The following is a 14,225-nucleotide window of genomic DNA, read 5'->3' as shown; positions in this document are numbered from 1 at the left end:
GGAGGAGGAGGCGAGCTGCCAATGGGCGTGAGGGCGGTGGGCGTGGCCTCCGTCATTCATGCGAAAGGGCCGCGCCCCCGCGAAGCGCGCGAAGCCAATGGGGGCACTCGCTGCCATCCCGGCTTGTTTGCTACACAGACCCACGCAACGGAGCGCGCTTAGGCTTGGCCGCTGCTTTCCAACCAATGGGAACTCCGGCACTTGTGACAGACAGCCCAAAGGGCCAATCGCATAAGGAGGCGCGAGTGAGGGGGCGGGACCAAGCTGCTCCGCTGCACCGCCTTTGTGGGCGGGCTTTATGGCGGTACAGCCAATCAGAAGGCGGGAGAAGATGATGGACAGCGGTCTGAGTCAATGGAGTGGGGAGGCGCCTTCCCGAGGGGTAGCGCTCCCGCCGGGATCGGGAAGCCGCCGGCTCCTGGAGGCAGTGCGGGAAGGGCAGGGGGTCCCGCTGTCCCCTTGTCGCCCAGCACAGCCCGCGGGGTTCAGGTATCGGGGAGAAAACCTCGCCTGCCTTGGGACTGTGCGGGCTGGGGAGATCCCGGGGTGGGGCGGGAGATGCTGTCCCCTCACCCCTGGGTCGCGCACCCGCTCCTCGGCAGCCACGGGCAGGGGGAGCCCGGCAGGCTGGGTCGAGGCGGGAACACAGCAGTCATAGGGTCATAGAGTGACTTGGGTTGGAAGGGATCTGAAACATCATCCAGTTCCAATCCCCCTGCCATGGGCAGGGACATCTACCGCTGGATCAGGCTGCTCAAAGCCCCATCCAACCTGGCCTTGAACACCTCCAGGGATGGGGCATCTATGGCTTTTCTGGGTCAGTCACAAGCGGTGTCCCCAGGGCTCAGTCTTGGGGCCAGTCCTGTGGAGTATCTTTATGAATTTTAAATATCTTTATGATTGAGAGAAGGACTTGGTGATGCTGGTTGATGAGAAGCTCGACATGAGCCAGCAATGTGCACTCGCAGCCCAGAAGGCCAACCATATCCTGGGCTGCATCAAAAGAAACATGGCCAGCAGGGCAAGGAAGGTGATTCTGCCCCTCTACTCCTCTCTTGTGAGACCCCATCTGGAGTATTGTGTCTAGTTCTGGAATCCTCAGCATAAGAAGGATATGGAACTGTTGTATCAGGTCCAGAGGAGGGCTACCTGATCAGAGGGCTGGAGCACCTCCCATAGGAGAACAGGCTGAGAGAGTTGGGCTTGTTCAGCCTGGACGAGAGAAGGCTCAAAGGAGATCTTATAGTGACGTTTCAGTACCTGAAGGGGCTATGAGAAAGCTGGGGAGGGACTGTTTACAAAGGCTTGTAGTGATAGGACGAGGGGCAATGGGCATGAACTGGAGAGGGGCAGATTTAGATTAGACATGAGGAAGAATTTCTTCATGTTGAGGGTGGTGAGGCACTGGCACAGGTTGCCCAGGGAAGATGTGGCTGCCTTATCCCTGGAGGTGTTCGAGGCCAGGTTGGATGGGCCTTAGGCAGTCTGGTCTGGTGGGAGGTGTCCCTGCCCATAGCAGGGATGTTAGAACTGGATGATCTTTAAGGTCCATTCCAATGCAAACCATTCTATGGTTTTATGATTCTATGAATGGTCTGGATGAGGGGATCGAGTGTTCCCTCAGTAAGTTTGCAGGTGACAACAAACTGGGATGTTGATCTGCTTCAGGGCAAGAAGGCTCTGCAGAGGGACCTGGACAAGCCTGAGTGATGGAAGAAGGCCAGTTGCAAAAGTTTCAATAAGGGCAAATGGTGGATTTAGCAATTCAGTCAGAACAACCCCATGCAGCGCTGCAAGGTTGGGGAAGAGTGCCTGGAAAACTGCCCGGCAAAAAAAAGACCTGGAGGTGCTGGTTGATAGTGGCTGAACGTGAGCCAGCAGTGTGCCCAGGTGGCCAAGAAGGCCAACAGCATCCTGGCTTGGATCAGTCATGGTGTGGCCAGCAGGAGCAGGGAAGAGATGGTGTCTCTGTACTCAGTGCTGGTGAGGCTGCACCTCGGATCACAGGTTTAGTTTTAGGCCCCTCAGTACAGGAAAGACATTGACCTGCTGGAGCATGTCCAGAGGAGGGCGAGACTGGTGAAGGGGCTGGAGAACAAGTCTTATGAGGATCTGCTGAGGAACTTGGACTGTTTAGCAAGGAGGAGGCTGAGGAGAGACTTTATCACTCTCTACTCGACTGAAAGGAGGTTGTAGCGAGGCGAGTGCTGGTCTCTTCTCCCAAGTGACAAGTGACAGGATGAGACGAAATGGCCTCAGGCTGTGCCAGGGCAGGTTTAGGTTGGATATTAGGAAAAATTTCTTTACTGACAGGGTGGTGAAGCACTGGCACAGGCTGCCCAGGGAAGCGGTAGAGGCTCCATCCCTGGAGGTGTTCAAAAAACATGTAGACGTGGCACTTGGGGACATGGGTTAGTAGGCACAGTAGTGTTGGGCTGGCGGTTGGATTGGATTGTCTTAGAGGTCTTTTCCAACCATAATGATTCCATGATTCTATGTCTTTAATCTCCAGCTTGGCACAAAGCGCAGCTGGGGAGGGTTCATGTTTATTCACCAGGTGGTAAACCACTTCAGTTGTCCTGGGTTTTTTATCATAGCGTGAAAATCGACGCTCTCATTAATTAAGCAGGTGAGAAGGGAAACTGAAGCTCAGGGAAATTAACTCGCCTAAGGTTACATAGTGAACTAGCTGCAAGGCTGGAATGAACCCTGCCTGCCCTGTCAGCTGCACGCTGGGGCTTTGCCCCACCAAGCCCTGCCTGCGCCCTGGCAGTGCACCCGGTTGCAGTTCTGAGGTGGGAACCGATTTAGGGGTGAAAAGGACCAGATCCATCCTATCCCACCGCCTTATTTTTCCCTGCCCTCCTCCTCGCACCTTTGTCCCCTGTCCTCCTCCTCCTTACACCTTCCCCCTCCTTACACCTTTCCTCCTCACCCCCTTTCCCCTGCACCTTTCTCCCACACCTTCCGTGCATCTTTTCCCTCCCACCCTCCTCCTCACACCTTTCACCCCTCCTTCCCCCCTCCCCCTGTACCTTCTTCCCTCTCCTTCTACCTTTCTTCCCCCCCTTCCTCTCATCTTTCCCTCTTCCTCCTCGCACCTTTCCCACTCTCCCCACCTTCCTCTTCCTCCTTCTCACATTTTCCCCCCTTATTCCCCTCACCTTTCCCTCCCTTCCCTTCTCCTTCTTCCTCACCCCTCTTCCTCCTTGTATCTTACCCTCCTCCTCTTCCTCCTCATACATTTCCCCCTCCTCCTCCTCCTTCCCCACCCCTCTTCCTCATCGCACCTTCCTCCCCCTCGCACCTTTCCCTCCTCCCCCCTTCCTCCCCCTCGCACCTTTCTTCCTCCCTTCTCGCCTTTCCCCCACTCTTCCTCCTCGCACCTTTCACCCTCCCCTCCCCATCCCCGCGCCCTTCTCCTCCCTCTGCCCCCTTCCTCCTCTTCCTCCCCCTCCTCCTCTCCACCCTCTCCTCGCGCCTTTCCCCTTCCCCTCTCCCCCCGCCCCCGCTGACGTCAGGGGGCGCGCGCGGCGCGTGCCGGGGAGGGGGAGGCGGTGGGTCCCGCGGCGCAGGCGCGGGGCGGCGCGGGGCCGGGTGAGGCGGCGGCGCCTGGCGGGTCCCCCTGGCTCCCTCCTGAGGGGAAAGGGTGGGCGCCTGGGCCCCGGCGGCGGAGCTGGGCCTCGGCTGTGGGAAGCGGCCGGGGAGGGGATGATTGTGGTTGGGGAGGGCGGAGAGGTTGGGGGGGGGTGGTTGCTGGTGGGGGTGTGATTGGGAGGGTGGTTGGGGAGGGGTTGGGGGGCTGTTTGTTGTTGGGTGGATAGAGGGTTGCTGGGATGGGGGCTGGTGGGTGGTTGAGAGGCGGGTGGGTTGGGGGTGTGAGGAGGTGGTGGAGGGGTTGTTGGAGAGAAGAGGGTAGAAAGGGTGGGGGGTGGTTGTGGTTGTGGTAACTGTTGGGAGAGGGTGAGGTGGTGGGTTGGGAGGGTTGAGGGTGGTTGTTGGGGGATGGGGAGTGGTTTGGGGGATTGGGGGTGGTCGTTGGAGAGTGGTTGGTGGTGGGGTGGGTGAGGGGATTGGGGTGAGGGGAGCGTTGGGAGAGTTTGGAAAGGGGGGTGATGGGAGAGGGTGGTGGAGGGTGGGGGTGGCTGTGGGTAGATGGCTGGTGATGAGGGGAGGCTGTAGGGTGGTGGTGGTGTGCGGGCACAGGGTGGGGAGGTGCAAGGCAAAGGCTTTGGGACAGGACCGGGCCACGTGCCCTCTCCTCACCCCTCGTGGGCTTTGTGCTGCCTCTTCTCATAGCTAATGGAGACTTCCCTTTGTCGGTGTGCAGGGTGGCTTGTGAGGAATTGCCTTCCCCGGAGCCCAGACCTGGTGTTTTTTTGTGGCCTACGAAGAAATGGTTTACGGTTTCCTTTCCTGAGCTGCTGTTGGCATCATCTTCTTCCCTGGATTTGGGCATTCCCAAAGGAATGGAGGATTGCAGCTGTTGAGCCCTTAACCACCCTGTGCTCCCATAAGGCAGCACCAGAAGCTGGCATCATCTTCTGCGCTTTGGCACTTTGGGGGTGGACCTCTCCCTGTTACCTGCTCTGGGTACCTTTCTAGTGGCACTGTAGACCAAAGGAGATGGAAGAAAAGGAGCGATGTGTTAAATTCCAGCTAGTATCTTGAGACTAAGAGGATTCATATCTTTTGACTTCTTTTTTTATATTCTTTTTCTGTGGGGGAAGGGAAGTACAACATTTTATGGGGTATGGGAGGAGGGAGGAAAAATACGTTGCAGATCTTTATGTGGTTTTTAAAACCAGCCATCAGAGGCAATTACTGAATAAACTGAAGTACGAGGGGAGGGTTTGTGAGCTGGAAGCAGTGCTAGTGTACAAAAGAAAGGGACTCTGGGCTGCTCTTGTGACTGTGGAGGAAGAAACTTCAGCCTCCCTCGTTTCTCACCACCTACTCTCCACCCACCCTGTGAGAAAATGAGTTGCGTGCCATGGAAAGGTGACAAGACCAAATCGGAATCAGCAGAGCCACCCCAGCAACCACCACTGCATATTTACCATGAGAAGCAGCGCAGGGAGCTGTGTGCCCTGCATGCCCTCAACAATGTCTTCCAGGACAGCAACGCCTTCACTAGGGAAACCCTGCAGGAGATATTTCAGAGGTAGGATACTCTCTACTGGCGTTGGCTTCCCCTTGTCCTCTGTTTTTCTGAGGAATTTTCGGATCTTATTTGTGAAGGAAAATAGGAAAAGAGGGGTTCAGAGTATGCCTCTGCTGTGAACTGAATGTAGCTTCCTTTCTAAATCCTCTCATTCTTTTTCCTCTCTCTCTTCATGCAGAAATTCTCTCTTTTTATTTGTTTCCTAAACTATTCTGGCTGCCAGTTTTGGGTACAAGGGCTTTACTGCAGATGCTGTCAGGAGATTGGACTGTGTTCTTCTCCCGCATCCATGCATCTTCTACCCATTGTCTGTATTTTTGCCCCTGTCTCATGTAGATATGTTATCTTGATGTTAACGGATTTGAGGATTGGCTCTGGAGAGTGAAGGCAGCAGGAATGACAAATTGGTCGTCATAAAAACCTGATTTAGTACCACAATGCTTCTAAGATTTTTTTTTTAAATTGGGAGCTTTGCCAAGAGCATGACTCCTTGTTCAAACACTAAAGTGAACTCCCAATATTTGGGTTTTTTTCTCCATGCAATGAGACCCTGTGTACTCTTGTCAAACAGAATTCCATTTCATTGGCTAGATCCCCATGGTCTGTGGCATTGCTAAATGCTTCCCAGCAGCTTCAGATAATTAATAAAAGCATTTTTGAATTTTACTGCGATAAACATAAATTATTAATGTGGCCTGTGCAATAGCTTGTATTTTGCTCACTGTTTCGACGCTTTGTGGGAATTCTCCTGTGTGTGCCTTTGGAAATTCTAGTGACCTTTCATTGACGAAATTATCAGATAGGAAAAGGGGTCTCCCCTGATACTCACTCTGTGGACGTTGTACTCGTTGCATAAATTATGCCTGATTCCTGTTACCAGCAGCTGACAGCACTTTGTGTTTGTGACAGGCAGAAACTTGCACCTTGTGGCAGTGGTTATGCGGGTACTGTGGGACAGGGCGGTTGCGGTGCCCTGTGCTGATGAGCAGGGAGCTGCGTGCCTGCTGCTGCTGCCTCCAAAAATCGGCAGATTTGTGGAACTGGCGCTTGACTCATGAAACACGTGTGTCTGTCTTTGGCAAAAGATATGTGATGAGAGACAACAGCAAACATCGGATTGAAATGCTATTTATGATAGCATTGTAAATAAAACTCCTGTTGGTGAAGTGAAGCTGATCTGCAGCAGGCTCAAGGCACTCTTTGTTCTGTGTAAAGATGTTGTTATGGTTTTGTTCCAGAGCAGCAATTGTCAGAATCTTAACCGCGGATGGATTGCTATTGGCCCGAAGCAAACAAAGGCAGTTCATGTGGTAGGAGTGTGATGATCTAATTAGTTGGCTTTCATTGGGTTTGGAGAGAGAGAATTAGTGTGCAGCATGAAACCTCTCAGAACGAGCTGGGATGTTAATCCTGTCAGACTTCTCGTTCTAGGAGGGAGAATTTGCCTTTGATTACAATCTGGTGGTATTCTATCCTAACAGTTGGATCAAGATGCACAGATTGATTCAGCCCCATGGTAGTATGGAAATATATGTGGAAATGCCTCTCAGAAATGGATGATCTACAAGCTAAGCATAAGCATTGCCACTACCTTTGCATATCTGTTGGGTCTCTACTCATGTCTAGCTCCTTCGACTTGCCTTCAAGAAGTGTGCATTTGGTTGCCATTAATCGCTTTTGTGTGTGTCTTTCCTGTGTCTAGCCACATCCTGTGTGTTGATGACTCTGAGATAGGCCCAATGAATGTTTTTAGTAAGCTACAAAAATGTTGCAAGGCGTCATTTTTTTAAACCCAGTGTTGACAAGGTAACAAAATCACAAATAAGCTTAAGCTTTCTGTAGCTTTTGCTTTGAAGGATGACTGAACTGCATTGCTTAATCATTATTTTCCCTTTCGGTGTCTCTTGTTGCATAAGGCCAGTGTAGTCTGATGATCATCATATCGAGCGTATGCCAAATCTTGTTCCAAACTCCCCTCTGATTTCATAGTCCTTCCTTTCTTCTCTCCTCTAATACAAGAAATATCTTTTTTTATGTTCCTTTGGCTTTTGCAGAATGTCAGATTGCATGTGCCAGATGTTGCATGGAGATAGAAACAAAATCGCTTCACTGGAGCCCTGTGTATTGAGACCTGTTTAGGAAAGGCAACTGCGTGCAGGAATCTTGGAGCCTGTTGTGTTAACACAACATGTTGGTGAAAGTTTCTGGCTTGGAAAGCTCAGGGGGATTATTACCAGGATTTCTGTCCAACTTTGTCAGTATTCCTCAGCTCAGCGTCTAGATGGAAAAATCAACTTTGGAGAGGCAATTTAATTCCTTTTCTAATCAGAATCCTTCAGCTGCTGATTGTGGGCTCTGTTTAGGTGTGTGTGAGTAGAGAAGTTGAGGCGACTCTTGGTGAAAGTTTACTCACAGGTACCAGTTCTTGAGTGTGTTACCTCTGCTGGTCTCTTCATCTCATTTCTGGGACTCTGAAAGTTACGGGAAAGAACAAAGATAAATGTGTTCTTTTGGCTCTCAGATAAGTTTGTCTTTGGAAAACAGTGCCACGAGAGGATGCTTGTGCAGCCCAGCAGGCTCTGTGAACTGGGAGCCTTTCCTAGGTCACTGACACTTGAGAGCTAGTAGGTTGAAGCAATCATCTTGAGGAACTGTTTGTAGCCAAGTGATCTTGCTTTATGGAGAAGTTGGAAGAGCTGTGACAAACTACGGTAGCATCTCAGTGACTAGGAACATGCAGCCGAGCTTTGGAGACTGGAAAATGTCACTGCCTGGCTCAGAAATGCCCAGTGCTGGCTATTAACAGCTTTTCCTATTTTTTTTGGCCTCTTCCCCCTTCTGTAGTTCAGTCATTTCCCAGGTTGTTCTGCTGCAGTGTTGCCCTACTGTAAGAAAACTCACAGCTGATGCCTACAGCTGCCTGTCTGTAGCCTGTCTAGCCTTGGTTGGTCTGAAACTCCCTACACAATGCACTGCTTGCTGCTTCTTTTCAAGTGCCTTATATTGTCAGGGGAGGAATGTAGAAGAGCTGAAGGATTTTCAGTAGACAAAACATGCCTGCAGAACTTGCACTGAGCAAAAGGCTGAGCAAAGAATGTGCAGGAACACCTGGAGTTTTAGGGGATGAGGTTGGCATGGGGGAAAGGCAGATGAAACGTGGATATTTGGATGATATGAAACTTCTGAACCTTGTGCTAGCAGAGCTCATGGAGTCTTTACCAATCAAAAGAGCAGCTCATCCCAACAAAAATTATCTCAGGCTTGACTTGACCTTGCTGTTTTCTGCTCCCAGTTTCCCGGTGCTTGCTCTTCCAGCTGTTGAAGGACATCTGCCACCTTCATCATAATCCATCCCTTGTTTTCTTTCCTTACAAAATTTCTTGGGGGGGAAAAAAATGTAAAACAATGCAAGTGACTAACTGGGTTTTTTTTTTTCCACGTGTCTCCATGTTTTATGCCTTGCATCCACTGTCTGCTTGTGTGCAAAGGCTGTGTTACATTTTTCCATGCAACATGGTGGGCTGTGGTTCTGGATTTTTAGATGCTCTCGCAATGCCAGTGATGTCTAGGCAAGCTTATGGATTAAAGCTGAAGAGATTTCTTTGCAACAAGGTTAGCTGTTTAGTTACCTACAGCAAAAGATTACTTTTTTAATTTTATAGCAATGCTTTATAAAGCTCACAGACCCAAAAATGCCTCCACAGTTTTGTATCTGGAGTCGTTCATTTACCAGTGGGGAGTGGGGGAGAACAATCTTTTCTGCAGCCAACCCTTCCTGCCTCTTGTTATCTCAGCCAGTTTTCAAGACTGATGTTGACTGTTGGACTCTTGAAACTGTGATAGGCGTTGTTCTAAATGGCAAACTAGCATTTAGTCCAGCCATGAATTGAGGAAAAAGCAATGGAAGCATCCTTCAGAATCACCAGTTCAAGGAGGGAGAGAAAGGCTTCCTGCTTTGCAGTATCTTTCACAGCAAACCTAGGATCTTAGGAGGCTTTGTACATCAAAGTTATTCTTAATGCATTATTTAGCCCCTCAGCCCCTCTGAGTGAACAGAATCGTTTGTGTTTGAACATAAAAGCCCAGAAAACGAGCTTTAAGTTACACAGTGACAAGCCGCCTTCCCCAGCTGTGGAATATCGGTTCAGCAAATGCCTGCTAGAGCAGTCTCTTGTTCGGTTTGCAGGTTGTCTCCCAATACCATGGTGACGCCCCACAAGAAAAGCATGTTGGGAAATGGAAACTATGATGTGAACGTGATCATGGCAGCACTTCAGACCAAAGGCTACGAGGCAGTTTGGTGGGACAAGCGCAGGTACTGAGAAGTCATGTAATTCTGGAGACGACTGCTGTTTATAAAAATAAGAGAGAGATGAAGTTAAAGTACCAGAATATAATCTTGCTGCTGTTTTCTGCACTCTCTCAGGGATGTTAACGTCATTGCCCTGTCTAACGTGATGGGCTTCATCATGAACCTGCCCTCCAGCCTTTGCTGGGGCCCCTTGAAGCTCCCCCTCAAGCGTCAGCACTGGATCTGCGTCCGGGAGGTGGGAGGCACCTACTACAACCTCGATTCCAAACTCAAGGTGCCTGAGTGGATTGGAGGTGAAAGTGAGCTCAGGTAGGATTTTTTTGTGTCCTCTTCCTCCTCAAATCCTTCCCTGTTGGAGGTTGGGAATCTGTCCTTAAATAGGTAACGATTGAAACGTTTATGGTTGACCTTCAGTAGCAGAGATTTGAGAGTAATAAGGTTCTTGAGCATTCACTTAGATTTATACCCTGTTTATACTCTGGAAGATGCTTTTGGCAGTTGTCATCTCTGCGAGGTCAGGAGAGCCTGACTTTGTCTCTTACATGGCTGGCTCTGCCACTGGTGGTGAACGTAGAGGCCAAGTCTGGTGTTAGTGGGCAGCATCTGCAGCGACATCTGCTGTGTCTCACTCAAACATGAGAGTATCATCATTCCTTTGCCTCTTTAGTAGCGATCTGTGTGTGTGTTCCCCACAAAAGGCTTTCTAGACTAAAACCGCAGCCTCATCCCTGGCAGCAGTGAAAGCTGCTTGCTAGGAATCACCTGCCTATGTACGTATACACCGCTCTTCTCGCTTGACTAGCCTCCTCTCTTCAATCTTAACACGAGGCGGTTGGTGTGATTATCTTTGATTGTGAAGTCTCACAGTTGCCATTCAGCTTCCATTCCATCATATTCTAAAGCCTACCAGCAGCTCTGCTGCCTCTGCTAGACTTGTTTTGAGGTAGGTGTGGCACATGAGCAGTATTTGCAGAGCCTGCCATACCATTAAAGTCTTGGAGGAGTGAATGGCAGCCTTTTGTGAACTTCTGGGATAGAGTAACACAGGTCTGGAACTCCTGTGCAGAGGTTCTGTCAGATTTTATCCTGGGTGTGCTCTTCTTCAACAATAAATAAAGTCTTCCTATGTAGGAAATTCTGGAAATCTGGGCCAAAAGATATCAGAGAAAATGTTGTTTTGGCAGTCATAGTCATTGGACATAATCCAGGTTTGGTATCAGAGAAAGCTTTTGGGCAGAAAAGGGGCTGTAGAACCATGTCAGACGACCAGGCAGTGTTCTGCTGCTATGGCCTGCGCTAAGAATGCCTAAATGATGGGGGTTTTTTTCCCTACAAGTATTCCAGATTTGTTTGGTTTATTTTAAAATATAGTGGGATTCTTGATCTTGGAGTCCTGAAGAAACTGAACTTGGTTTTAGTTCTGTTTTTGCCACCTTGGAAAACTGGAAAGTGGCATCTATATTGGCTTATCTCTGCTGAGGTTAAGATTGTATCTATCTGCATCTGCAGTACCTCGCTGTGTAGAGGTGTGTTGGATCTGGTGGGGCAAGTTTAGCATTGGGGTTCTTTTTCATGGTCAGAACATTACTTAAGACAATGTGTGGGGATTTGTGGGTATTTCTTGTCACGTTTGCGTTGTTCCTTGCATTTAGTTCTTGTAGAAGACGACAAAGTTCTAAACTCGGTAGCGATTATTTCTGCTTTTCTTCAACAGGAAATTTTTGAAACACCAGCTGAGAGGAAAGAACTGTGAACTCCTGCTGGTGGTGCCAGAGGAGGTGGAAGCACATCAGAGCTGGAGAGCTGACGTGTGATCTGACCAACTCTGTCCTCCCACTACAGCTCTTCCCCTTCACTGAACTCCCAACAACATGAAACCTGGATAACGGGTGCCCCAACTCTTCTCTTCTGGAACTTCCTTTGTTAGGCTCTTCTCTTCCTTTCTTGGTGCAACAGGGCAACGGCGTAGGATGTTACAGGGGGGTGGGGGGAAGAATTGAGGGCACGGTGTAGGAAAGTGGAAGCCAATCACTTTAACTGCGAGGGCGAATGAGCTGCATGCCCTTTCCCTGCCTAGAAGGCATTAAAACCAGGCTCTGGGGCTGGAGTGCTGGCAAGCCTCTGGCCTCCCTTTCCCCACATAGGTCAAGGCTGCGTGTTGTGGGACACTGCTCCCTGTAGGGCCTGATGAGGAGGAGCAGGGGCCGAGCACACTGCTGCCTCTTTGCGAGGCTCTCCCTCCAAAACAAGTTGTTGTGAAGACGTTTGCAGTTCCTAAGGGTCTTCTCTCGGGACACTCTCAAACAGTAGGAATGGTACAGTGCTCGGCACAGCCCTCTGCTGCTTAGGGATGGCTTGTGCCAAGAATTAGAGAACAGTAATAAAACCAGCGTCATCTTTCAAGAGATTCCTTGGGTAGCTAGAGGATTCTTCCCCAGTGTCCCCAGGGATCTGTGTGCGGCGAGCGGTTGTTTGGCAGCACGTGGCTCTCTGAGGCCTGTGGAAACAGCAAGCACAGGCAAGTGAGGAGTATCAAGTTTCTGTATCGGAGAAAGGCCGTGGTCTGCTTGGGTTTCTTTGTGCTATGTTGGGTTTTCGTTTTTTAATCTCTTGGTTTTCTGCATGGTTACCCGGTAGTTTAGGGACTGCTTGGTGAGAGGAATAAAAGTGAGGGGGTTTTGAGAGGAATTTATTCCCTTTTTTTTCCCTCTTTCCAGAAGTCTGTCCCACAGTGGCGGATGTCATGTGAAATGCTACAGAAAGAGGGACAAAGAAAAAGTGGGGGAAGCCTTTATAATAATCAGGTTTTCCCCTTTTCATAGCCACAAGCTGATGATGTGGGAGATGCAGAGTCTATCAGAACCTTTGGGTGTTAGAGAGATCCTGGCCTGCTAGTTGAACCAACCTCTCTTAGTGCTGGCCGACAAACATTCCTTTAATGGATGAATCACTTTTTCCTCCCTTCCCTTCCATAGGGAAGAGTGACTAGACATGGACACACTAAGAGGGATCTGTACCAGCTGTTTCCCAGTCACCTGAGTGAGCTGTAGGTCAGCACGCCTTCCACAGCAGGAGGAGCAAGCACAGGATTTGGAAGGGGCTTCATTGCATTTAGTACTTCCTGGCTGAGCGACTGTGTGCTTCCCTCCGGTATGCATGGGATGTCCTGGTTAAACAGCAATCTCTGGGATGTGATGCAGCCCGTAGGATCCCTGTCCATCATGCAGGAAGTGTCATTATTAGTGTTTGAGCTTGTGAAGGGAGGGTCTGTAACTACCTTTTCTCAGTTATTTTACTCTCAAGAGCTCTGCAAATGCATGTGCAGGTGCTGGAAGCTGAGAGACCACCAAAATCGCACCTTCCCAACAGAGGACAGAGGCCCACCAGATGATGGGACAATGCAGTTTGCTGAGCCCTGGACATCTGGCAGGCACCACTTTGCAGCCTTTTGAGCACAGCATCCTGCCATGAAGGGCATATGGCTCCTATGTTTTAAAGACCCAACGTTTCTATAAAAAGTCCAATTTCATAACACATTCCAAATGACCGATACCAGCCTGCAGTTTTTAAACACTTTACCGGCAGGATGCGCAGCCTGCAGGCATTCTGCTTGTGACTTGAAGCCATTTCAAGGGGTGGGGGAAATAAATATCAACAGCAGCATTTTCTATGCTGATTAAAGATGCACTTTGGAGAAACCCTGTCTGCATGGGAACCGCAAGCCAACAGATCAGTGCACAATATGCAAAGATGTTTCAAAATATTTGGGGGGCTACTTTCCTTGCGTGTCAGCCCCTTTCCTGTGGGGCGCAAGGGGAAACTGATCCAGCTGCTCAGGTAATGGGAAAGCAAAGGATCAAAGCCCCACGAGAGGGTGGGTGAGCTGGTCCAGTCCCACTGCTTGGGAAGGGGGAAGCCCCTCTTTGTTTTCTTGCTTGTTTGGTTTTGTTGGAGCCTGGTCTTTGGGTTTGTTTACAGAGATGTATTTTGTTTAACCAAATACTAAAAATGGAAAAAAAAAAAAAAAAGCTGTTTCCATGTAAACGTCCTTTCACTTCTGTACATTCAGCGGGATTTGTTCTGTAATGAAGTATGTAAAGGAAAAATAAATCTTTTGGTTATAAAAGTGCTTCCTTTCTGTGAGTGAAGAACCTGGGAACTTGGTCAAGGGCACTGAGGCAGTCTGAGACCTCTCCAAAGCCATGCAGAGCCACCTGAAGGTGACAAAGCCCTGTCCATCCCCTTCCCTCCCCAAACTGCCATGCATGAAACAGAAGGGCCTCTGACCGCAAAGCCACCACCAATGCTGAAAGAACTGAGCCTCCCTGAAGGAGGTTTATTAAAATCACACTGCTCGGGTTGGATTTATTTAATATTCCATACAAAAAAATACGCAGCTGATATCTGAAGTTCTACTTGACGAGGCAGAGGATCAGTGCGGATGTGATCGTCTTCAGCCTGGCCTGCCACTCCTGCGGTTCTCACTCACATGAAGTTGAAGTGAAAGTGGTTTTGCCTCTTCCCGGAGAGTGTTTCCCACAGGGTACAGCTCCCTGCGCCCCTCCTTCCTTCGCTTTACCTCCTGGGGAAGTCACTCCTGTCACTGGTGTCCTTGGGCTCCGAGTCAGCCAGGAAAGGCCTGGTTTTGTTGGACTGCCACCTTTGAAGACTGACCTGTGCCCTGGGGTGGTTTTATGGGGGGGCATGGAGTCTGGAAGGGGAACACCCCTTCCCTCTCCTCCAGTTCCA

At 49.9% G+C, this 14,225-nt stretch overlaps 1 protein-coding gene across 6 annotated transcripts; it reads left to right on the top strand.

Moving 5' to 3' along the window:
• Positions 1-371: 371 nt before the first annotated feature.
• Positions 372-13,605, top strand: JOSD1 (Josephin domain containing 1). 6 transcript variants are annotated; one of them, XM_054053450.1, is made up of 6 exons: positions 372-489; positions 2,513-2,629; positions 4,331-5,164; positions 9,351-9,479; positions 9,591-9,785; positions 11,191-13,605. In XM_054053450.1, the coding sequence occupies exons 3-6, from the start codon at positions 4,980-4,982 to the stop codon at positions 11,288-11,290; spliced, it is 609 nt and encodes a 202-aa protein (XP_053909425.1). In that variant the 5' UTR covers positions 372-489; positions 2,513-2,629; positions 4,331-4,979; the 3' UTR covers positions 11,291-13,605. The 6 variants fall into 6 exon arrangements, with proteins under 6 accessions (XP_053909425.1, XP_053909468.1, XP_053909439.1 ...); XM_054053493.1 differs by lacking the exon at positions 2,513-2,629 and having other exon boundaries at positions 468-489; XM_054053464.1 differs by lacking the exon at positions 372-489 and having other exon boundaries at positions 777-2,629.
• Positions 13,606-14,225: the final 620 nt, after the last annotated feature.

This window comes from Cuculus canorus, chromosome 1 (genome assembly GCF_017976375.1).
Source record: "Cuculus canorus isolate bCucCan1 chromosome 1, bCucCan1.pri, whole genome shotgun sequence".
Lineage (NCBI taxonomy): Eukaryota > Metazoa > Chordata > Aves > Cuculiformes > Cuculidae > Cuculus > Cuculus canorus.
The sequence above is the reverse complement of the archived record's forward strand: the minus strand, read 5'-3'. Positions and strand labels throughout refer to the sequence as shown.

Excerpts from the sequence above, each read along its gene's own strand:
- JOSD1 (XM_054053450.1), top strand. The coding sequence starts at position 4,980 with ATGAGTTGCGTGCCATGGAAAGGTGACAAGACCAAATCGGAATCAGCA. Across the intron at positions 5,165-9,350 it reads CTGCAGGAGATATTTCAGAG|GTTGTCTCCCAATACCATGG; the intron begins GTAGGATACTCT and ends TTCGGTTTGCAG. Across the intron at positions 9,480-9,590 it reads GTTTGGTGGGACAAGCGCAG|GGATGTTAACGTCATTGCCC; the intron begins GTACTGAGAAGT and ends GCACTCTCTCAG.